Source organism: Lissotriton helveticus, chromosome 11, assembly GCF_964261635.1.
Source record: "Lissotriton helveticus chromosome 11, aLisHel1.1, whole genome shotgun sequence".
NCBI classification, from domain to species: Eukaryota; Metazoa; Chordata; class Amphibia; order Caudata; family Salamandridae; genus Lissotriton; species Lissotriton helveticus.
Window position 1 is genome coordinate 1,063,131,913 of NC_136072.1, and position 25,720 is coordinate 1,063,157,632.

General features: G+C 45.5%; 1 protein-coding gene across 1 annotated transcript in view; it reads right to left on the reverse strand.

Annotated features, from left to right (window-relative positions):
• Nucleotides 1-257: 257 nt before the first annotated feature.
• CDK2AP1 (cyclin dependent kinase 2 associated protein 1) overlaps nucleotides 258-25,720 on the reverse strand; it is a 47,981-nt gene continuing 22,518 nt past the window's right edge. The window contains exons 2-4 of the mRNA XM_078667596.1: nucleotides 14,373-14,470; nucleotides 3,105-3,252; nucleotides 258-951 (exon numbers count right to left, since the gene is read on the reverse strand). Coding sequence (XP_078523722.1) covers nucleotides 884-951; nucleotides 3,105-3,252; nucleotides 14,373-14,470 — 314 coding nt within the window. The 3' untranslated portion in view covers nucleotides 258-883. The remainder of the gene's footprint in view (nucleotides 952-3,104; nucleotides 3,253-14,372; nucleotides 14,471-25,720) is intronic.

The window sequence follows — 25,720 nt, forward strand, 5'->3', positions numbered from 1 at the left end:
AAAGCTCGGCTCCTTCTTACGGAGAACTTAAACTAAGGTGGACACTAAGGTGGACTTCAACTACCGCCAAACTCAAAATGAGGCTGCGGATTTCTTCTTACAATGTGGATAGATTTTCAATGAGAAAATGTTGACTAAATGTCCACTGGTTGTCATACAGCAGTCTGGAACCTCCATGTTTGAATTATAACTGCCTTTCCAACTGACACTCCCATTTAACATCTATCACATACGTTTTTGGGTTTTTTAACAAGCCATTAGTGAAAATAAGCTTTATTACATAAAGTAATAAATACATACAAAGATGCAAATAACAGTTTCAGTAAGTCCTTTTTGCAGGTTTCATAATATTGTTTAAAACATACTAATAAAATCTGCAGTTTCCAGTATGTCTAAGTCAAGTTACATTAGTAAATCATGCTTTGATAATGTCCCCAAAGCACCACGAAACAATCATTTTCATCCTGATGTATGGCAGACTTTGCGTTACTAACGAAATTTGGTAAAATGTCCTTTTTTAGCTTTAATTAGCAAACAAAAATGAATAGCTTATGTAAAAGGTGTAAGTCCAGCAATTCAGGATGTTGGTGTAAGCAAAGGGGGAAAAAAATGTACAGGCACGTAAACAAAATGTTAAGCATTCATATGCATGCAGCTTCCAGCTTCCTGTGAAAAAGAATATGTGTAGTAACTTGCACTGATAGTTGTAACTAAGTTTGACTGTAAAATTGTAGTTTCTCAGATTCTTAAATCACTGTACAGTACTTAATGCCGTTCAGAACAAAAGGAAACATTCAAGTGAATGTTTCGGAATCACGAAAGAAAAAATCTCTAGCTTCTTCATAAGGAGATGGCAAATCTTGTTGGATGGATCGCGTAAGTGCTATGATCTTGCATTCCTTTCAGTTTCTGCCAAGCATTCCCGGACTAGTCCTCGAGCATGGATAATACCTAGAATAAAAAACAAATACAAACACACAAAACAAGAGTTTAGAGCATGGGCACTCACAAACAATTGCGCAGGGGCTGCAAAGTACGGTCTGTGGTATAACCGAGGGCCGCACTGGTACTATCAGGGTGGCGGTCTGGGTGAGTCAGGGATTAAATAAGGAGGTTTAAAGACATGATAAATAAACTGCCAAGCATTTATTTGCAGGTTAATAATTGCTTGCCCGTTTATTCAACATTTTGTTCCTCATATTATTCCTCAGCAACTAAACAGCAGCTTGTGTATCTGTTCACCAGTGGGGGCTGCATGTAAAGAAATTCACAACATCCTCAGCACACTGTAGAGTATTATTAAATACTCAATTATAAATAAATGTGAGATCCCACGGAGCTGCTGAAGGGTAGGACTAATGCAGATGATTGGAAGCGGTCACTAAACCACCGATTAAAACCCTAAGATGCAGACTCATGGGGCACGCTACATGTGAAACAACTGGACCACAATAGATCTTATTTGTGCTTCACTGGGGGCCCACTCAAGCCCAGAAGCAATAACCTAGTAGCCGTTTTTTGCTACCAGGTTTAGGACTTTAGGCATACTACATTTATTTATAATTGAGTATTGTTAGTAGGGACCAACATAGGTCCTGATGAGTAAGCAGTAGGGGACTGCTTATGAAACATGCCATGTCGACCAAGTAAATAACGTATTTCGCTCTACTTTTTTCCAAACCCCTTTTTACTGTTCCCAGCCAGAGAAGTCAATAAATATTTTTTTCTACTAGCCAGGGAATTTTTATATATATGTTTTTTCTCTTTTATATCACCATTACACTAAATAGGTCCCTACCCCCCAACACTTACCACTGTCCTCACATTACACATAGCCTATCGTCATTAACTAAGTGCTCCCGCGTAGTTCGTAGGTCGCAGCACGCCCCGCCCCGTTGAGGGACGGGAAGACCCCTATGATGAAGCATGACACTATGGGATTCATAGTGTGTGAGGGGTATTTTAAAAGCACATAAGGCTCTCCTTTTGCCACTCGCAAAGAGAGCCTCTCTCACTGTCCCTAGACACTAAGTCTTCACCCTATAGCTTATAAAAACAAATAAAATATCCACGTTCTTCACATTGATAGAATCCCATTGGTTATCTATTTAATATTACTCTACAGACGTGTGCTGAGGATTTTGTGAATTTCAACATTGGGTTTGGCCACAACTTTGGGGGAGGTTGGTGGTTCTCCTCACCTTATAGCACCATAACTCAATACTATCCTGAATTGATATATGTGCGATTATTCCTAAGGCGCCGTATAACCTATAACTATACCACGGTCTATTAAATTTGGCTACATGTAAAGGTCAAGAGGGCGGCAAATGCCCCCCAGGGCCGTACTTTGAATATCACGGGTTTAAAGTAACACCTCATAGGCAGATATTTTGAAGAAAGTTTTTCGACTTTGCATTGCATCCCCACGGTCACTTATTTTAACCTGACTTTCGATTGCACCTAGGATCGGATTACTAGCTGGAGGTAAAAGCTGATCTCTGTGCAAACGGAAGTTTGCGCAAGGATTCAAATCTGAGTTGTTCAGTACTTATTGGACTCTCATTCTTTTTCCATAACAGGTCAAGCCTGCCAAACTTTATTGTTGAAAAGACACAGAAAATAGGCAAAATGCGTGAAATATCAATTCTGCATATTAAGCCTAATTTCCGAAAGAAACACTTGCATAGCAACAATATATGGCAGATGCCTCACACCAGTGTAATGCTATTTACTAGGTGTAGTAAATACCCCTGCCTTCACCCTCAACCTTGTAATTAGGGTCAAAAAGGGGGAAAGCAAGACTTGTTTATGCTTTTCTTAAATTAAGAAAGTCCCTTCCCCAGTTACTTCACTAGAGCCTATGCAATTTTTCCAAGTCTATATGATATTTGAAAAAAGACTTTGTAATTCCTAGGGGTCTCTCCTGAAAATAACGTTCAACTCTAGCTAAATAGTTTTCCTACCTCTTCTGTTAAATACAGACTAAGGAGGCCAGACGATATCAGAGTTAAGAGCCATCATGCAGAATTTTCAGGACCCTACTAAGAACATGTTACGAGCTAAAAGAGGAATCCGGATTTACATTATTGGGGAATAGTTACCTCTTTTTAGCCTCTCCATTGCACTCTTGCTTCCAGCATACGTTGGTCTAATCTCTTTTCCTAATTCCTCGATTATAGAGAGAAGTTCTGCATATTTGCTCTGAGGTACTTGGTTACTACTGGTCCCCTGTGGAGTGATAAAAATTCCCTGACAGAAACACAGAAGCGACACAATCAAGATATGAATTTCATGAAATAGATTACAATTAAAGACAATATTTACTGTTCATTTAATAGTTGCTCATCATTTAATGAGGAAAACCACCCAAAGTCAGAAGACCACTGAGCACCACTGGATTGGCCAAATGGGAAACTGGTAATACCCAAAGGTGGTTGGGGCAGGGGTAGCTTTCTGGGCTCTTCGGTTATGAATGTCCAGCCTACTCAGCTTGAAACATGTGGAGGAGCGCACAATTTCATTAAAGGCACCGCATCGAAATAATGCCCCTGTATGTTGTGCTAAACTTCAATATTAGAATATTTCAGGTTGTTGTTTTCCAAGCATCCGGTAAAATCTAACTGTTTTAGTTGCTTTAGTTGGAAAATTGTGATGTAAAATTAATCTGTTGGTACCATTTTTTTAATTTTTTTTTTTTTAAAGTGCTTCTTGGGTAGAAACCATTTCTGTCTCTCCCAGCCTACAGAGAGAGTTGTGTTTGCTTGCTAATTTCACTCTAGGCAATATGGGGTTGGTATAAAAGAAACAAAAAGGAAAATGTGTGTTATGCCTCATTCCAAAGGGATTTTCCGGTAAATATGCACCCAGCTGTATTGGTAAATGCAGGGTGTGGTAATAACACTGAATATATTGGGCGACTCAGTATGAGGTCTTAGGGTTTGCTCAATCTGTATTATCACGTATAACCATAATGCAAAATCAGACCCAGTACCAGGGAGTAACAATATGGCAGTGTCTCACCCATGAACATACAAAGGGGGGAAAAACAAAGCTGTCTTTTGTTCAAATATACTTGTACTCAGCGTATGGAGACATTGCTAAAGGGAGACCCCATCGTCCTCAAAAGTAGTATCAAGTTGCCCTCAGAAAACACTACATTTTTAGGAATTAGTTTAATTGTATTTACATTTAGCAATTCCATGTACAGAAAGTCAAAAGAGAATTGCAGTTGGACTCAGTGGTAAAAATTACATGGTGTTGCTAGTTTAGTTGCGCCATCTGGTTATCCCGTTTCACACTGGCATATATATAAACTTGCTGTGGCTTCAGCCAGGTTGGTGATTTTTGTAGGGGCACTTCTATGTCCAAGCTTTACCACAAGGACCAAACATTACGTTGGACACTTATCTTCGCCTTTGTGCTCTCCTACGGGGCAGTGGGGATGTCCCTGAGCCTGTATTTAGGCTTAAAATATGTTCCAAATATTGTCTAGCCCCCATGAGCTCGTTTTTTCCCCTTTAATCTGACCCACTCATTCTTTCGTGTTTTCTGCACTCCTCTGTCGTTTGTAGTCCCTACCCCGTCAAAGCAGCAATATTCATTACTAATTTTAGCTAAATGAATGTGACCTCCAGTCAGCAACAGTCTACCTGAGCACATTTCACCGCGAGTGGCCCACCAGTGCATCTTCAGCAAGACATCAGACCTCTGAACCAATGCTCGACCAACAGCATGCCAGCGTCCTAAAACTGGCACTGCAAGGAATATTAAAGGATCATTTGAGATGAGCGTTAGTACTCCTTGTTACAAACATTATGCCAAGCCAACCCTGTAATCTTATATGTATTTTTTAGGTTGCACTCAGTTGTTTGCTGTACTTGTAGAGATGCGTGGCTCTTTTTGTTAATATTATTTCTAATGCTCGTTTTAGTTAACGTGAACCAGCATCATAGATCAACCTCCTATTTTACTAATTTTATTTGCCAGTCCATTTTATACAGCTGATTTTTCTTGTTACCTCACTTAGTTATTTCAATTGAAGCTCCAGCTAGTAACTACCAGGTAGAGAAATACAACAAATAAACTTTTACGTTTTACCTGTATTGAATTTTTGGCCCACCTAACTTGCAAAGCCATGCATACAGAAAGCATAAGGCCATTGTTGCCAGGTACATTTACAATCTGCTGCTGCTGGTTCTACACGAGGCACAGGTGCATTTGTTACAAAATAGTAACAGTCTAGGCAGACTAACCCAGGGTGTGTGCGGCTGTCTTCCAGGGGGTCATATAACCCAGCTTAATTATGGAAGATTCATTTCTAGACTGTCTCTGTGCAACCCAGTCGGAGACAGGTACACAAATGAGTTACAGATAACATAGAAGAAACTGTCTTCCAAGTGTGCTCACAGATGCTGCTCAGTATGAGAAGGACCACTGTCTCAGACTGGGACCCAGGTAATTGACACTGTGGATGCAAGGGATTGCTATGTATGTAGGCATGCTATGTTCTATCGGTCCTGACATTGTATTGTAACCTCCCCAGTACTTAGTTTGTACAAAAATAAGTGCAAGGGCTCTCGTCAGTAGGCCACTGCAGCTTGCACTACCCTAGGAGTGTACCTACACAACTACTAACCACCACACTGCTACACGAATTACAATTCAGACTGTTTCAGGGCCCCAAAGCTATAATGATGGTGTGAGCGACATGCATTAATTCTTTTTAATCATTAAACAACTGTTGTACTATTCATCTCTAAATTACACAAACAGTGCCACCATGTGGCAGCCGTCATAAGTGTCAGTGTTGACAATTAACTGCCGGTGCAGAGCTCCTGAAACCACCAGCTCAATTTAAGCACTGACCCTCCCTTATCTGGTTGTTGCCATATCCTGTATTTTTCGCGACTATATTATTGATTCTATTTGTCTCTGCTCTCTGAACAATTGTAAAGCGATCTGATACTCGCAAGGGTCATGTTTGCGCTATATAAAACTTTCAAATTAAAAAATAAATTGACAGGCCTTTCCTTCTGTTTCATCTCTCCCTGTCTCTTTGTGGAGGTCTTTTTGCTTTGCATGTTTGCTGGGAGTGACGTTTTACACCTACGTTCATCTTCCCCTCCCCATCTTCCTCATCTCAATGCTGCTTGTGGCAGATCTGTGTCACAGGGATGCCAAAGGCACTGAAAGTAAACTCCTTTGTGCCCATTCACTGCAAGCGAAGATCACCTCGCTGCCCGTCAGCTTAAACACCACCTTTGTTGTTCCTGGCTCAGATGTTCCTGCAAAACAATCTTCTCCTGGTTTATATGTGATATACCCATTTCAAAAGCCGTAAGTGCTTGTCATCTTTGCTAATTTTTCTACATTTAGCATGCGGGCTTCCCATTTAGTCAGGTGACTGGAGGTGCCACAAGCTCAAAAATATGCAGAATATCTCCACCTGCATAAAATAAATATTTATACACAGTCAATCCCAAATCATCTTGGAATTGGATCTCTCCTTCTATACAATGACCTGAATGTTTTAATTGTTACCAAAAGCTGGTTGAAAGACCAGTAGGGAATAGCAGTGGCAAAAACTATCCTAAGTTGAGTAACCTACATTCCATAAAGATCGACGATCGCTAATATCCGGAGATTACCTCACATTGATAGACTAAATTGCTAAAAGGTCAGATTAGACTGTAGTGTCCTTGCTGTCTGTGCCACTCAGTATCGCATGTAAACTGCAGGTGGTAAAATGTAGAAGGTCTCCCTACAGCACAATCACTTTTGTGATTGCTTATTGTCCTTTGGCATCAAATGGCTATTGCGCTTCTTCATCTGTGGAGCTAGGCACATCCATTTCTTGTACCCGGTGGTCCTTGGTGGCTATTCTTACTTTTAAGTTTATCATCTTTTGACCACCCTGACCCTTGATTTTGTAAATAATCTTAAAATGTTTGTCCAACTGGTAAAGGGGCAGAAACCTAGTGTTTGATTCTACAGGGCAACTAACTACTTACACTATTCTGGTCATGTACACAGGCTTTATTGTTAAGGTCAAGGGACTGAAGATTGTATGGAATTTTTCAGAAGAACTATTAATGTAATTTAACATGGTAAATCGGATTGGTGTTGTTGCTAATGTTTGATGTCTACTTAGGGGCGACCACTGCGCATCAAATTTATTTTGCTTGTTGCTGAAACCTCTTTTCGGCAGTCGAATTGTTAGTGTTTGTGCTGGAGGACTTATTCTGGGCATTTTCATTCTTGGCTTCTTATTTGTCACTACTGGCTGGTTGGAGACTCGTTCACCAGTGCAGGCAAGATTGCGGTCCTTGCCATTAGGGGCCATCTTTGGTGAGGGTGTTATTGAGCTTATGACAGCGCTCTAGCCTTATGTGTCACATCTCTGTTGCTTATTAAGAGGTTACAACTGTACGTTCATGCAGAGGGCATGTACAGGCAGTGCTTCGAAGGCGTGCCAAAGACAAGCACGTTTGAGCCTCTCCGCACCTGGTTGCCAAATATGGCCCCAAAAGATGGACAATCAACTTATTTTCCCAATGCTGTGGGCATGCCCATTAGGGGTAACAAATTACTATACTCCTCAAGACCTCTTTGCACTTTTCTCTCAAAATGATACCTTTCATGCTACTACCACTACAGCATTAAATGTAAACAATGTATATCATATAGCATATGTAGGAAAGTAGGATCTGCTTTCATGGTTACCCCCACATTTTGCTGGTGTTATTGTGTTTTTTCTGACTAGTCTGTCTGGGATGCTGATAATCAGGACCCCAGTCTCTGTGGACCATGGTGATTACTTAGGTACCCCCCAGGTTGGCTACTTGTGTACCCTTGTAAGTCTCTAGTATATGGTACTAGGGGTACCCAGGGCATAGGGACCCTAGGTGTCCTCCATGGGCTGAAGCATGTATTATGCTACCCATGGGAGACCACTCAAAGTGTGACTAGAGGCCTGTCATTGCAGCCTGTGCAAGCTGGTGCTAGCACCACTTACGTGAGATACACGTTTTCTTATATTTGAGGTCACTGCACTTAAAACCTATAAGTCACCCCTAAGGCAGGCCATTCAATCCTGAAGGCAGGGTGCTTGGTTATAAGAGTGAGGGTGCCCCTGCATGAGTAGGACACCTCTATAATCCTCAGAGTTCATTCTCCTGGGTTGTAAGTGCATCAGCCATTACGATACATACAGTGGCTATTTGTCATTACGCGATGGCTAACTCTAAACTGGCTGGAATGAACCCTGGTATGTTTGGTATAAAAGATGTTGGAATCAAACCCCCAACACATGCACTGTAAAGCTCCTCCGGGAGGCCCTCAGTGCTCCCGGTACTAGTCTTCCAGACCCAGATAGCAAACTATGGCTGATGCCGACCAGAGACAAGATTCTGCCCTACTGCTGCTGAGCCAAGCTCGAGCAGAGGAAGGCAGGACAATAGGTTTCCTGTCACAGGAAGGTGTGATCACCTCCCAGACAGGACTTAGTGTATTGGGCCATGGTGGGGACTGCTTTGAAGGGCAAATTTGGTACCCTCCTTGCATGCTCCAGTTGGAACCAGTTCAGGCAGCCCTTGGTTCCCGCTCTGGTGCGAAACTGGACAAGGACATGGAAGTATCCTCCCCCATGTGGGAGGGACCCCTGAATCATCCCAACCCTTTCCTTTGGGTACTTGAGGGCTTATTTGGGGGGGTTCCTTAGATTAGTCATGGGACAAGATTCAGATCCAAAACCACTTCCTCTTCAACCATCTGGGGACTTCGTTGGACTTCACTTTGAAAACCGAGACTGCAACTGGGAAGAATGCTGCTGCTCCTGGTCTCGTCGTCCTGCCAGACTTCTGCATCGTCTGTGCCTGTGCTCCATACTGGTTCTTCTACAGGCCCGTGGACATCCAAGACACCTGAAGGAATTTCCCTTGGAGTAAAGGAGTCACTCCCCTGCATTTGCACGCACCGCAACGAAGCTGACCGGTCCGCTGTTCCTGAGCTCACATGGACTCGGGAAGGTTCAGCAATACAGGCTTAGGTTTTGCAACTCCCTCGAGGCCTGCAATGTCTTCACATCAAGTTTGAAGCCAGCATCCCTCGTCGGAACCGCTAGAGCAGTACCCCTGTGCACCACGTCGACTTGACACGTCAAGGCTTGTTGACTCTCTCCTCCAGAGATCTTCAGACTCCAAGAAGCTCCAGTCTCAAGCATCTTTTGCTACCAAGATAGTTGTCCTCACCACGTCCTCAGTATCATGGGCCTTCATCCTTGGTGAGCAGCTCAAGATCCTCTTGAGACTCCTGTGCCTCCAATTTGTTGGTACACTTGAGGGTCTTCTTCGGCTCCAGTGGGTTCCCCTACTTACTCAGGCCTGCCCTGACTTACCGGCTTGTGGTGACCCTGCACCTTTTTCGTCTTTTACGTTTGTTGCGGTTACCAAGGGTTGTTGGAGCTCCTTACGGACTACAACCCCCTGGCTCTTGACATCCGATATGGGACAGCTCGTGAAAAGCTCCTGGTCTTCCACAGCGTTCCACACTTGTCACAGCTGTAGTGCCAAGGTCACCATCAGCTCTCCTGCATTTTCCGATATCGGTGGGCATTCATCTTCCATGCCTCCTTGTCATCTCGGAGTGGCATAGACTCTGTCCTCATTGTTTGCAGGTACCGCTCATCTTGAAGCAGTTTTGGGTTCCACCGGACTCTCTTGCCTTCTTCGCCGGCGGCATCTTCACTGAAGTCCTCCATTGTGGTTTACGGCGGATTCCAAAGTCACTTCACACCTATGCAACCGGCTTCCCGGGTGTAGGTAACCTGGTTCCCAGGGTATCCACAGGTGGGGTGACTTTCCAACCTTCCATCTTCCACAGGGTTTCTTCAGGGTCCTCTGGGAAGGGTCCTTCTGAAAAACTGCGACTTACCCATTGACATGTATTGAGCACCTGGTCGTGTTCAGACTCTGCACACGACCTCCGTGGGGGTTCCTGGGTACTTACCTTGTGTGCCTAGCTCTTCTACGTCTTTTGGGTCCAGTCTCGACTTAGGTGATGGTTCGCATTCCAATTTTAGTATATGGTTTGGTCTCCCCCAGGCGACCACTGTGTATTTGTGCTACTTACGTGTTCTATTATCAAAGTAGTGTGTGTATTGTGATTATATCTCCAGGTAGGAGATATTGCAATGTGTTAGTGTTTATAATAAATACATATTTTTATAACTACACTGTGTGGTTCTTTTTCATTTAACCTACACTATGTGATTAGTATTGGTAAAACAAGCTGCTTTACACTCCTTCTGGACTAAGCCTGAAGGTTGCTCTCCGCGGCTACCACTTAGAGAGCTTTCTAAGTTTGTCTAAGACCACTAAACAAACCATAAGGGTTGTCAGTATTAGTGCAGGGTACTACACTTACATAAGTGAGCACCATCTACTAAGCCAGCCTCCTACAGCATACCATTCTAGAAGGTCACATCTTTGTAGATCCTGCCCTGAGTACAAGCAATCACACTACCGTTATCAAAGCCCTGCTTTGTAATACTAGTCAGCCATTAAACACTGGACCCAAGTTAGAGACATTTGCACAATGTAGAATCTTGATTTATGCTTCATTACAGAAATTTGGTTCCATTACATAGCCAACCCCTTATTGGATGAATAGGTCTCTCCTAAATACTCCTTAATTAAGCAGGACCGCTCTAATAAAACGGCTGAGGGAGAAGCTATCCTTCGTAAGTAACAATTTGGCAAATAAACGTAAACCTTTTCAGGTAACACTTGGACATGTGGATAAAATAGGACCTTTCTTCATAAATTTGTTTGTGATCGATCGCTCACCACGAAGTGCAGTCAAGGCTTCTGCAGCCATGATGGAGGTTAACGGCAATTTTGTTCTTAACAACAATCATGCTCTGGTACCTGGTGACTTATTACTAGCTAGACCAACCTGGTGGACCAGTGCTTAGTTTAATGAAAGATTTTGAGGTGTTTAACTCCTCTTTAGTAAACGAAGAACTCAAAAATCAAGCAATATTCTGGATGCACTTTTTACCAGTACAAAGTGTGGTAGCAACTCTTGCCCCTGCATTTGGTTGGTCGGATCAGACATCATGGTTTCCGTTTTGCAATGAAAATTACCAGTTTGCAACAACAGTGGCCACCTAAACTTCGATAGCTGAGACATGCAGGGGGACACTTGCACTCCAACTAGCTTTCAATGCTATCTCTGCTGACTTTCCGTCCAATCAGCCTACAAGTGAGTCAGGAGAAAAATGAACTCCTGGATACTTTTGATAAAAAACAATCTTCTCCCTTGGATACCATTTCAAACTCACAGTTGTTTCATCAGTCTTAAACATATAGCCAGCCCCTGGAACACTCAAATCTCGCCCTTCTGAAATTAGAGATGAGCACAGCAGAACGACATTGGAGACTGGAGTTTGACCCTACAGCTAAACACACTACTCAGTGGCTTTAATTAAGTACAAACAACATATATGTTTAGCAAAGCTGAGCTTTTACTATGAGCTTTTACTATATGTGTATCACACCTGGCTCCTAATGTATCTAAAGAGCTGTTGAAGGTGTGATTGACGATTTATCCAATCCCGTAAGTAGCCAGAACCAAGTCACACCTCTCTTTGATAATATTCTTTGTTTAGCACCATAAATAGTTAAACTTTATTCACGGATCATGAAGGATTCTGCTTTCCACACACCTTGGCTACCTTTATCTACTACATCAAAGGTAGATAAGCTATTTTCCTTCAGTGAAGTACTTCAAGCAAAATCTATATCCAGACCATCTGGTATCCTGCTAGCACTGTGCAACAACGTGCACCTTCTTGCCTTGGGGCTGGCTCACTTGTTTAACCAGTCTTGAAGCCAAATAATGATATCTGACTTTATAACATGTATTAAACCTCCTTGCTTCCCCAAGATGATCCTAACATTTTCGACCAGTTTCCCTGCCACCATTTCTTGTCAATTTTGTTTGAGAAACATACATTTGTTAAGCTGGACTCCTTTGTAGAATTCAGTCACCTACTCCACTTCTCCAAGTCGGCTTTAAGCAAAGACATAGCCCGGAGCTGGAAGTACCTTTAGTACTTTTTTAATTGAGATGGCTCACTCATTGTTATACCCAACCTTGTTTAATTTATACAAGCTCCCTCTGGCCTGTCTTCTTTAGAGTTTGGTTGCCCAAATACACATCTATGATGAAGACACCAAGAGGGATATGTACAAGGAAGTGGATGAGAGAGGCGTTAGCCTTCCTGGCTTAACGCCTCTCTCCTCTACTTCTGAAACACAAGGCTGCACCATATTTACAAGAATGTGGTGCAGTCTTGCGTTTCCCCCTGCAATGGCGCTACGTTTAGCAACTTAGTGCCAACGCAGGCACCCTTGCACCAGAGTGCAAGGGTGTCTGCGTGCAGGGAAGGATTGTTTATGTGTAGGAAGGGGTCCCTTCCTGCACATAAACAATCCTAGAAATGCCATTCTGTCACTTTCAGGTTTGCTGCTTCATGCAGCACACATGAAAGTCTCAAAATAGCATTTTGTATAAAAGTTTGTTTATGTACAGGAAGGAACACCTTCCTGTACCTAAACAAACAATGGCATTTTACTTTTTCCACGTGTGCTGCACAAGGCAGCACACATGGAAAAAGCAAAAACGAAGAGAAATAATGCCTTTCTCCTTGTTTCGCCATCTTAAGACCAGTTTTTACCTGGTCTTAATTTTGGCACTGCCTCCTATGTACGCCACCCTTGTACATAGGGGTCAGCGTCAAAATGAATGGGTGTTGCAGTGGAAGGCCCACCACAACACCCAATACTCACCCCTTTCATACTAACTATAGCAGCGTTAAGCCACATTAAGTGGCTTAACGATGCCTTGTACATAAGGTGCATCCCGTATCGCCACCACAACGTCACTATAGGCGACGTTGTGGTGGCGATAGGGGCTTGTACATATGCCCCCAAGTTTTTTGCCATTTTTTTTAAAAACATTTCATTTACTATTTTGTCATAGTACAAAACAAACATACAGCTCATAAGCATGGGTATCCTTGCAGGGTGTGCATTATTACAGTGCGTCGTAGAGGTCATTGGTGACAGTGAGTATAAACAATGATAGGGTTGAATGTCGGTGTTGGGGTGAGACGGGCAAGTGGCAGGAACTCAGTGCAGATTGAGGGAGTCCGTGTCAGGTGCACCTGGGTACAGTGCTTTGAGGCTGGTGTCACGTGGAGACAGCAATATCCATTCCCTTCACAGCTGGTAGTCTTGCAGTGGCTGCCAACTGTTGTATCGCAGTACGTTAGACTTGTTACCGAGATGTGTCTTTAGGCGAAGGTTTGCTTCCCCAGTGAAGGGTGATCTCTCTGAAGGCATTAAGTCGATATTAAAATTATCCATCCGTCCGGCCCAGTCTGCTACTGTATACAACTGTCTTATGATGGTACTTACTGTTGTACGTTGGATAGCTTTAAATGTATTAAAACTGAATCCAGCCAAAACACATTTTGTTAACACAAGGAATTTCTTTACTGGATCCCACCTCTTGGCCCGAGATCATGGACTTTCTCCTATTGCCCTCCAAACCGTTCACAGCTTGGGTGTCTACAATGATGCGGACCTCTCCCTTGAGCCTCAGGTTTCCACAATAGCACTTACCTGTTTTTGCCATTTTAAACTTCTTAAGAAAATTAATCCTGCCTTTTGTTAAATCGGTCTATCACATTCTTGTGATGGTTGCATAAGTACACTCCAGACTAGACCATGGTAACTCAAGTTATCTAGGCCTCGCAGAAAAACTTTCAATATGCGTTAGCGGGTACACAACACCGTTGCTTGTCCATTGCCAGTATTAACCATTGTGATCACGTTTCCCCTTCTGTTGTGCCTGCATTGGTTGCCAATAAGAACAAGAATTCAATTTAGGTCTCTGGAATTGTCAATCATTTAATTCATAGTTCTAATATTGTTTTTTGGACTTTGCAAATTGCAACTGCACAAAAGTCCGTGCTTATTGCGCCAGTCTGAAATCTTTTCTTTCGGCGATAAACCTATCTCTATAGCTGCTGCCAGAAAGTGGAACAAACTGAGTCAAACTTCTGCCCGATTTACTACTATTGCGTCATTTTGAAAGAAACTCAAAACTTGTATTATTTAGGAATTAAACATTTTCGCTAGTTTATCTTTGTTTAATCATTTGTATGTTTTTCTCTACAGCACCATGAACCTTTGGTGTAAGTACGCTACATAAGTAACACATCACATGATATCAAGCAAAATTAGATCATTTAAAAAATGTTTAAAGTCAATGAGACAAGTAGAATTAATGCCCTACATTACCTGTGTATAGCCTAAAGACGGGGGTCCGTAGTCATTTATTAGTTGCCTATATTGTGCGGTTGTTGCTATACTGGTGGATGGAGAGTGAACACTTGAAACTGTTGAGAAAAATAAAAGAGGCAAAGTTTTAATGTTTGGTCATCAAGTCCAAAAATGCTCTTTAGTTTAAAAATGGCTTTTAATAGATTTATCTATAGGAGTTACAGCTAGAAGCCAGCAAGGGCATGCATGCAATTTACTTTATAAAAAAGTAGGGTCACTCTGAAACAGTGGGGTTTCTGGTTTGAAATACTTTTATTTCTAAATATAGGCTTTTCATGTGAGAACAATTCCAGAAGAAGAGATCTGGCACCAAGTAACATAATTTACAGATGAAAATAACAGCAGTATGAAGACCACAGAGAGAAGCATTTCCAGGCAACAGAACAGAATATGATTAAGGTACAAATCAACTGGGGAAGAAGGGGGGGGGGGGGTGGAATCAAAAATGAGGTTACCAGTACGGTCACTAAACTCCCAAATTTACTCAGAAGTCGCTACTAAAAACAGAACATTCTGGGTGGTTTGACCAAAATCATCGCACTATTTAAAACTTTTGACAAAGCGGTCCAAAATTCTGTCGACAATACTGAAAGAATCAGTGCAAAAAACGTGGGATCCATCTTAAAAAAAAAAAATAAAAAAAAAATGGAAGCACTAGAATTAGTGAACACCAAGGTGGATCTGCCTCTTTTGTTTTCTTCAAACTAATACATCTAGATGTCGTAAACTGTTATGATGTAAACCTAGATCCTAACTCCCCTCCTCTGTCGCCTCCACTGCCTCTATACTCCACCAGCATTGGCAAAGTTTTTTTTTTGCCGATCCACGATGAACCGGTAAATAATGAAAAATATATATGAAATTGTAGTAATGCAAAAGTTATTTTGAAAATAGAGGGGCTGGTAGCAATTTACTGCCTGGCCCTCCCAAAAATATATTAACATATTAAAAAAGAGGGCCAGGCTGGTGGGTATGTTGGGTGGAGCAATGAGGAGTGGGGGTGAGAAGGGATGGAGAAAAGCAGCACACAAGGGAGAAGCGACACGGAAGGTAGAGAGGCACAAAATGTAAAAAGCCACATGAAGAACAGGAGTCTGGGGAGGAGAAGAAGCAAAGGGGTTTGGTGAGGAGACGAAGCACATGACTCAAACCACAGCACACAAAGGAGACGGGGAACGAGTAGCTGGGTGGGCAAAAGCACAAGGAGAAGTGAACTGAAAAACACAGGCACTCTCATGCAGTACTTGGCCAAAAGGAAAAAAGTAGTTCCCTAAGAGTGAGAAATGGAAGGATAGAAGCAAACCAAAGATAAGGTAAAGAGGATATGTTCTAGAGGAGGGTCAAACAAAATCGGCATAGGTGGGACAGGAAAGCTATCGAATAAGAAGCAAGCAAATGAGTGACAATACTGCCACTCAATGATAGGTAATGGGCGACTGTAAGCTCTTGGTAACCCCACAATAGGTCTTGTCCAATCACACTGTTAAGCAGTGTAGCAGGCTCGACCTAAAAACAATTCAACTGCATGAGTCTTGACCCTTGACCCTTGACCCGGTCACTCCACTACCGCACGGCCCCCGTGTGCCCGGATTCTACTGCCGCTGCCTGCTTGGCCATCTTGCTGCCGCCTCTCCTCAGGGCCCCTGCTCTCCAGGCTTGCCCTCGCTCGCCAGGCTTGCCCTCGCTCTCCCCCGCTCCGCTTTCCCGCTCTGCTCCCCGCCGCTGCTCTCCTGCGTCCCCGCCCCCTTCTCCTGTCTCCCGCTCCCCATTCGCCGCCGCGCTCCCGCCTCCCAGCTGCTCCTCCCTCCCACTTCGCCATTAATGGCGGGGACCGCGTGTACGCGCAGCGGGCGCGCCAAAGGCACGCCAATGGCAAGCCCGTCGACGCCCATCCACGCCTGGACCGCGCCCAGCACTAGAACCCCTGGACCCCGCCAGAGCCAGCCAACCCCACTGAGCTAAGACGCCGCCGCCCTCCACGCACTCAACACTGGCCGACATCCAGCCTGCTACCAAGCCACCCCGAAACGCACCCACGGAGCCTTCACCTGCCACGCCTGCTACTTCACCTGCACTCGGTCCTGCACCGCGCCAGCCAAAACAGCCACCAACAACAACCACCTCAAGTGCATCCTGCTCAACACCCGCTCCATCCACAGGCACGCCGTCGAACTATGGGACCTCCTGGACAAAACGGCACCAGACGTCGCCTTCTTCACGGAAACCTGGATGAACGCCTCCTCAGCCCCCGACATCGCCATTGCCATCCCGGACGGCTACAAGATCATCCGGAGGGACCGCGTCAACCAGACCGGAGGAGGCATCGCCATCGCCCACAGAAACACTATCCGCATCATGACCAACACCGACGACACTCTCGCCACCGCAGAGCACCTGCACTTCCAGATTCACACCGACCCCAAGACCACCCTCAGAGGAACCCTCATCTACAGACCCCCGGGACCACGTTCACACTTCAGCGAGGCCATCGCAGACTTCATCAGCCCGCTCGCCCTCGCCTCCCCCGACTACATCCTCCTAGGAGACAACAACAACACCCAGGACAACAACACCGCCCTACTAGACAACCTTGCCAACCTCGGATTCAAGCAACTGGTCAATGTGAGAAGTTGGCCTGATATATGATGCTCACTAGTTCTAGTGATCACCTTGTATCAGTCCAAACAACCCTTATGGTGATTGGTTGTAAGTCAACCTTATAGACCAGCTATCCTAATGGTAGCATGGACAAAGCAGTCTTAGGCTAAACTCTTTTGGCATGTGAAGCCAGATGTTTTACCACAATATAACCCCTTGAATACCAGATGAAAGGACACCACACAGGTTGTTATGAAAATAAACAGTCTATTTATTAATAACACCTCTGAACTCTTTATGAGGTCAGAGGGCTAAGCACATGACAATCTCTTACGAAAAATACTACAAGTTGCACGAAATTACAATGGTGCCCTAGGGGCACGACAAACCATATACTAAGTAAGTGGAATGTGAAAGTCGATAAAAGGAATGGAGCTGTCCAGAGGCTGTAGGATCGATGGGACCACGCTACACTAACTTCAGGTAAGTAATAGGAGGCCCACAGAACGCGTGTGTAGAGTGTGAACTCACACGCGAGATGCGTAACAACGTCTATGGACAGTACAGTTCAAGTAAAAGGTGAGTACGGACAATCCTGACTAGGTAGGACTAAAACGACTGTGGAACTGGACACTAGGACAGTTAAACTACCCTTGAGCACCGAAATGCTCTTGTTACCTCACCCACGGGCCGCGGGTGCATAGGTGTCAAAGTGCGTTGGATTCTCGCGTTGAAGTCAATGGAGCCTGAAAGAAAAGATGCTGCAGGCGACCAGGAGGAAGATGTCCGGTGCAATCCAAGGGTGGATTGTTGAAGAAGGAGACCTGAAAGCAGAGGGGACAATGTTCACAGTCACTAGCCAGTGACTGGAGTGGAACCAGATGTCGTCGTCGCGATCAGGTGAAGAGTGGACGCTTGACTCTGCAGCCACGTGGACCAGGAGGTGTCTTCGACGACCAGGATGGAGGCACGAGCTGTCCCACGCAGGCTCTCGCTGTCGGCGGTGTTGGATCCGGAATCGGCGTCAACAGGCCTTGGCAAAGGCAACCCACGCGGTGAGTGAGGAACGAGTCTGGTGCGGACTAGGAGAGTCCGGGGTGCCCCTCTTTTGGAAGGGAGCAAGGGCCAGTCTGGAGCAACCAGCTCAACAGCAAAGATTTAAAGGTTCGTCGTCTGGGAGGCCACTAGCCAGCCGGCAAGTGACCAGACAACGCGTCGAGCAGCAAACAAGCAGAAGGGCCCCGCGCAGATCTCGTGGAAGCTGGAGGGCTGATCTTCGGTGCAGGAGCTGCTCGGGGTTGGGGCTTCTCAGTCCCCAAAGCACTTGGTCGAGTTTACCTCGGGAGTCGTGCTGGAAGCGAAGTGCAGGTTCGTTCAAGATGGCCGGTCCCACGTGTCTCGTCGCACCCACGGGTCTCAGCTTTGCTGCAGATGTGAGTTGAGGTCGGAGAGGTCTGGGAATCCGGGTCTCGTCGGGCTCTGAAGTCTGGATCCTCGAGGGAAGACGACAAAGTGAAGCCGCTGGACGCTTGATGGTGCCTGCAGTTGCAGGGTGGACACTCCTTGCCCACAAGGGAGATTCTTCAGTCTTCTGTGGAGCAGAACGTCGAAGGCCAGAGTTTCTTCTTGTTGAATAGTTCAGGATAATCTAATTTAGAATGGGACCAGCTCCTACCTTTATTCTCCTAAAGGGGGCTGCACTACTGACTAGGTCCCTCCCCTGGGTGGGACCAGGAAGGGGGGTGGTTACACCCCCTATCCTTTGTCCGGTTTCCCGCAGAGCTGGGGCTGGGATGCCCCAGCAACTGGTTTGAACCGGTGTATGCACAGGGCACCTTGTGTGCCCCAGGCATGTCTCATTCCTTTCAGGCCTATCCTCCCCAATACACAAAGTCCTGTCTGGGGTGGTGCTAGCACCTCCCAAGGCAGGAAACCCTTTGTCCAAGCCATCCTCGCTGGAAGGACTCCCAGCAACAGGAGGTCAGACTTGTGTCTGTGGTGGCAGCATCCATTTTGTGATGCTGAGGCTCGAGTTAACTTTAACCGGGGTTCACAGTTACATACATGTCGTGTCCCTCTAGAAGGATGGAATGCTACCCCCGTCGCCAGAATTGGCAAGGGGGTAGTATTCCAAATCCTATGACACCATACTCGACATGTTTTGATAATGTTATACCAGAGTTAGCATTTAACCGCTAGGTTGATAATGCACTTAAGAGTATATGGTATAGCGTTATCATGGAACAGCTATTAGGACTTGGTTCCGCAAGCTGCAAACGGGCTCAGCTCATGCCAGAGCACCATCTCACATAATTCCAAGCACTCTGCCTTCAGGATTGATAAGGCCTTCCATAGGAGTGACTGATAGGAATATATGTGTCCATTTTAGGGTTAGATATAGGTATACTATATCTACAGCAAAGGGTGTTTACACCACCTTGCCCCAGCTGTCATGCAGCCAGTTGTGTCAGATTTAGATGGCCACCCAGGGGTGGCATAATACATGCTTCAGCCCATGGTAGGCCCTGGGTACACCTATGCCCTGGGTACAGGGACTGATCAGGTGGCCCAGTACCAATTGGTAAATGCACCTAAAGTACATGGTTGTCAATTTAGAGAGAGAACAGCCAGGCTGTGGGTCTGATTAGCAGGCCCACAGCCAGGGAAAGTCGTAAACCAGTGAAGCAAAAAAGCAAAAATCTGGGGTGACCATAGGATTGCAGACCCCACTCTCCTACATAACCCCCCCCCCCCCCCCAAACTTAGGGACATTAAACTAACCTTGACCAGGTGAGTCTTCCTGTTCTACGTGGAAGTACCTGGAGAGACCATCTGCATTGCCATGGTCAGTCCCCGGTCTGTGCTCCACTGTAAAGTCCATCCCCTGTAGGGAAATGGACCACCTAAGAAGTTTGGGGTTTTCACCCTTCATCTGATTTAGCCATAAGAGGGGCTTATGGTCGGTCTGAATCTTGAAGTGAGTTCCAAACAAGTATGGCCTCAACTTCTTCAGGGCCCAAACCACAGCAAAGGCCTCCCTCTCAATAGCTGACCAACGTTTCTCTCTAGGGGTCAGCCTTCTGCTTATAAAAGCAATGGGCTGGTCATGACCATCAATATTCAGTTGAGATAGAACAGCTCCCACACCCAACTCAGATGCATCTGTTTGGACAATGAAGGTTTTGGAGTAGTCAGGACTCTTGAGAATGGGTGCAGTACACATGGCCTGCTTTAGGTCATCAAATGCCTTCTGACAGCTAACTGTCCACTGAACACTCTTTGGCATTTTCTTGCTTGTCAAGTCATTAAGTGGTGTCACAATGGACCCATAATGTTTGACAAACTTCCTATAGTAACCAGACAGGCCCAAGAAAGCTCTGACCTGTGTCTGGGTGGCTGGAGGAGCCCAGTCCTTTATGGCCTGTATCTTGCTCTCCAATGGTTGAACCTGGCCTCCACCCACAAGGTGGCCCAGGTACACAACCCGACTCTGCCCTATCTGGCACTTAGTAGCCTTGATAGTGAGGCCTGCCTTTTGCAGGGCATCCAAAACTTTCCTCAGGTGGATCAGGTGATCCTCCCAGGTGGAGCTAAAGACAGCAATATCATCTAGATATGCTGCACAGAAGTCATCCAACCCAGTGAGAACTTGGTTCACCAACCTTTGAAAAGTGGCAGGTGCATTTTTCAAACCAAAGGGCAGCACCACAAATTGGTAATGACCTCCTGGGGTAGAAAATGCTGTTTTGGCCTTGGCATCCTCAGCTAACCTGATCTGCCAATAACCAGCTGTTAGGTCAAATGTACTTAAGAAAGTTGCAGAAGCCAACTTGTCTATCAGTTCATCTGCCCTAGGTATTGGATGGGCATCTGTCTTAGTGACAGCATTGAGACCCCTGTAGTCTACACAAAACCTCATCTCTCTCTTACCATCCTGGGTGTGAGGTTTAGGCACTAGAACTACAGGACTAGCCCAAGGGCTCTCTGAGGGTTCAATGACTCCCAATTTCAACATCTTTTGGACTTCTTTCTTTATACAGTCCCTGACGTGGTCAGGTTGCCTGTAGATTTTACTCTTGACAGGCAGACTGTCACCAGTGTCCACCTCATGGGTGCACCAGTTTGTCTGACTGGGGGTCAATGAAAACATTTGCTTGAAGGATTGAAGAACCTGTTTACAATCCTCTTGTTGATGAGCAGAGAGGCTGTCAGAAAAGACTACACCATCTACTGACCCATCATCAGGGTTCTGAGTGAGCAGGTCTGGGAGAGGGTCACTCTCTTCCTCCTGCCCATCATCTGTGGCCATGAGCAAGCCCATGTCCTCCCTGTTGACAAATGCTTTGAGCCTGTTTACATGAAGCACCCTGTGGGGGCTCCTGGGAGTTCCCATGTCCACCAAGTAGGTGACCTCTCCCTTTTGCTCAATGATGGTATGGGGTCCAGACCATTTGTCTTGGAGAGCTGCTGGGGCCACTGGCTCCAACACCCACACCTTCTGCTGTCCTGCATGGTAAACAGTTAGGACTGCCTTTTGGTCATGCCAAGCTTTTTGAAGTTCTTGGCTGGCCTCAAGGTTTTTAGATGCCTTCTCCATGTACTCTGCCATCCTGGAGCGGAGACCAAGTACATAGTCCACTATGTCAAGCTTAGGCTTTTTGAGAGGTAACTCCCATCCTTCCTTCACAAGACATAGGGGTCCTCTTACAGGATGCCCAAACAGAAGCTCAAAAGGGCTGTTACCAACCCCCTTCTGTGGGACCTCTCTGTAAGCAAACAAGAGGCAGGGTAAAAGGATGTCCCATCTTCGCCTAAGCTTTTCAGGTAACCCTTTTATCATCCCTTTGAGGGTCTTGTTGAATCTCTCAACAAGCCCATTGCATTGTGGGTGATAGGGTGTGGTAAATTTGTAATTTACTCAACACTCCTTCCACATAGCAGTCAAGTATCCTGACATGAAGTTTGCACCTCTGTCAGAGACAACCTCCTTAGGAAACCCCACTCTGGAGAAAACTCCAAGTAGGGCCCTGGCCACAACAGGAGCTGTAGTGGTCCTAAGGGGAATAGCTTCTGGATACCTGGTGGCATGATCCACTACCACCAGTATAAATCTGTGCCCAGATGCTGTTGGGGGGTTCCATTGGTCCAACAATGTCAATCCCCACTCTTTCAAAGGGAACCCCCACCACAGGTAGTGGTATAAGGGGGGCCTTTGTTGTGCCACCTGATTTGCCACTGGCTTGGCAGGTGACACATGAGCGACAAAACTCTTTAGTGTCTTCAAACATATGAGGCCAGTGAAAGTGTGGGGCAAGCCTGTCCCAAGTCTTGTTCTGCCTAAGTGACCTGCAAGGGGAATCTCATGGGCTAAGGTGAGAAGGAAACCTCTAAGAGACAAGGGGATGACCAGCCTCCTGGTAGCACCAGGCTTGGGGTCTCTTGCCTCAGAGTATAGGAGTCCATCTTCCCAATAAACTTTATGGGCACCTGTAGCATTCCCTGCAGCATCAGCAGCAGCCTGCTGCCTGAGGGGTTCAAGAGAGGAACAGTCTAACTGTGCCTGTCTCAAGTCTGCCCTGGAAGGTCCCCCTGTCCCAAGAAACTCAACCTGTTCAGGCTCAAGTTCTTCTAGGACAGTTCCTTCTGGGGTCTTGGGGTCAGCCTCCAGAGAGAGCTGATCCTCAACCTGAGGCAGGGGGGAAGGCTCAGATTGACCCCTACTGCTCTTTCTCTTGGTTAGTGTCTGGTCCATTCTTCCAGGATCCAGCACTAGTTCAGCTGGGCATTTCTTGGCCTGTGACCTAGTCACAGCAAGGACATGTGAGGAGAGACCTAGCATTTCTACATGAGTCCTGTACTCCACATCTGACCACAGTGAGGATTCCAAATCATTGCCCAAAAGACAATCTACTGGGAGGTCTGAACTAACTACAACCCTTTTGATGCCAGTTACCCCTCCCCAGGAGAAATTAACAACTGCCATACTGTGATTGGCAGTGACATTGCTAGCATTGGTCACTAGGTAATCTGAACCTAGCATGATCTGGTCAGGGTCTACAAATGTTGGTGTCACCATGGTGACACTGGCACATGTGTCCCTGTAGGCCTGAGCCATTTTTCCATTGATTAAAGGTGTTTGTCTGTATTTGCCCAGAGTACTAGGACTTACAGTAGGGGTCATATCCATGTCCCCAGTACAAACAAGAACTGCCTGAGTAGGAATTCTAACTAAGTCAGAACCCACCTCAGTTCCCAGGGTTAACCCAACTATAGCCTTGGGAGGTACACTACCACTACTAACTGTACTAGGGGGTGCAGGTGTCTTAGGGACAGTAGTGGTAGGAGTTTGGCCTTTCTTGGTGCACTCACTAAACCAGTGAGTCTTACTTTTACAGTATTGGCACCATGGTTTCTTAGGACCATCATTCTTCTTCTTTTGGGAAGTTTGGGACCCACCCGCCTTAGGTTGTTGGGGCCCTGTTGAAGACTTCTGGTCATTTTGCTTATTCTCATTACCCTTCTGGTCTGCTTTCTTCTGGCCACCACCCTGGTTCTGGTTCTGCTGCTTGACCATTGTCCTGACCCATCGGTCTGCCTTCTTTCCCAATTCTTGGGGAGAGGTCAGATCTGAGTCAATCAAGTGCTGATGCAACAACTGGTTCTGACAATTATTTAAGATTTGTTCTCTCATAATTAGATTATACAATCCTGTGTAATCAGTAACTTTACTTCCGAGTAACCAGCCCTCCAGAGCCCTAGTGGCACAATCAACAAAGTCAGTCCAATCTTGAGCCTGAGTTTTCTGGGTATCCCTGAACATCAACCTGTACTGTTCAGTGGTTAAGCCAAACCCATCAATCAGAGCAGTTTTCAAGACTTGGTAATCATTAGCATCCTCATCTCTAACAGTGAGGAGCTTGTCTCTACCTTTACCTTCAAAGGAGAGCCACAATATAGCTGCCCACTGACTCTGGGGTACCTGCTGTACTTTGCAGGCTCTCTCCAAAGCAGTTATCCACTTGTGGATATCCTCTCATGTCTTATAGGAGGGCACTATTTTACTCAGGTGTCTATTATCAAAACTCCTGTCTCTATCCCTAGGGATATTGCTGCCACCAGTGGGGGACTACCCCACTCAACTGTTGCTCTCTAGCAAAGGCAAGCTTTTCTTTGGCAAGGGCAAGTTCTTCCCTCTGGATCCTCAGATTAGTCTGCTTCATCCTTGCTTCATGGTCTCTCCTCTGAGGGGAAGTCATTCTCCTCTGAGCAGAGGCATGAGAGTGCACAGATCTATTGGAGTCCCTAGAATGAGACCTATCTCTTCTAACTCCATAGTTAGGCCTGCTCAGAGTCAGTACGGGGGTCCCCCAGATCCTTCCCTATGTAGGTCTAAGTTGGCCCTGGTTAGTCTGCTGACTATCTCAGAACCATTGTCTGCCTCATCCCCAGACTGTTCTTCTTCCTCCTCCTCTTCTACATTCTCTGTTTCAGGGAGGTCTGGATCTCCAAGAGTAACTTCTAAGGCTGGCATGCTCCTATCTGGATTAGAGGGGTCTGTGTTGGCAGCCCTTTTGGCATCATATGTCTCTAAGAGACCTAACAGAAAAGGAGTGGTAGGGTTAGAACCCTGTTTCAATTTCCTGGAGGTACACAATTGTCTCATCTCCTGGAAACTGAGAGCTGCATATCTGGAAAGGACCTGTGGAGGGTCACTAACCACTAGGGGAGTCTCTGAAGACTCTCCATGGGTAGACATGCTTCTAGTGAGGTGTAAGTGATGCACCTACCTACACTGTGGGTTTTCCTACTGATCCCATGCTAAGAGTTGTAGTCAGGGTGTGCTAGGCCCTTTCTACTACAACAGCTGGTTCAGTAGAACTCAGAGTATCTCTAAGCTTGTTATATGTACCTAGGTACCTTATGTGATCTTTCAAATGATATTTCAAGATTATACGTGGTAAAAACAACAGCAAGCTCAAATCCCAACCGCTGCCCACCAATGTGAGAAGTTGGCCTGATATATGATGCTCACTAGTTCTAGTGATCACCTTGTATCAGTCCAAACAACCCTTATGGTGAATGGTTGTAAGTCAACCTTATAGACCAGCTATCCTAATAGTAGCATGGACAAAGCAGTCTTAGGCTAAATTCTTTTGGCATGTGAAGCCAGATGTTTTACCACAATATAACCCCTTGAATACCAGATGAAAGGACACTACAGAGGTTGTTATGAAAATAAACAGTCTATTTATTAATAACAACACCTTTGAACTCTTTATGAGGTCAGAGGGCTAAGCACATGACAATCTCTTACGAAAAATACTACAAGTTGCACGAAATTACAATGGTGCCCTAGGGGCACGACAAACCATATACTAAGTAAGTGGAATGTGAAAGTCGATAAAAGGAATGGAGCTGTCCAGAGGCTGTAGGATCGATGGGACCACGCTACACTAACTTCAGGTAAGTAATAGGAGGCCCACGGAACGCGTGTGCAGAGTGTGAACTCACACGCGAGATGCGTAACAACGTCTATGGACAGTACAGTTCAAGTAAAAGGTGAGTACGGACAATCCTGACTAGGTAGGACTAAAACGACTGTGGAACTGGACACTAGGACAGTTCAACTACCCTTGAGCACCGAAATGCTCTTGTTACCTCACCCACGGGCCGCGGGTGCATAGGTGTCAAAGTGCGTCGGATTCTCG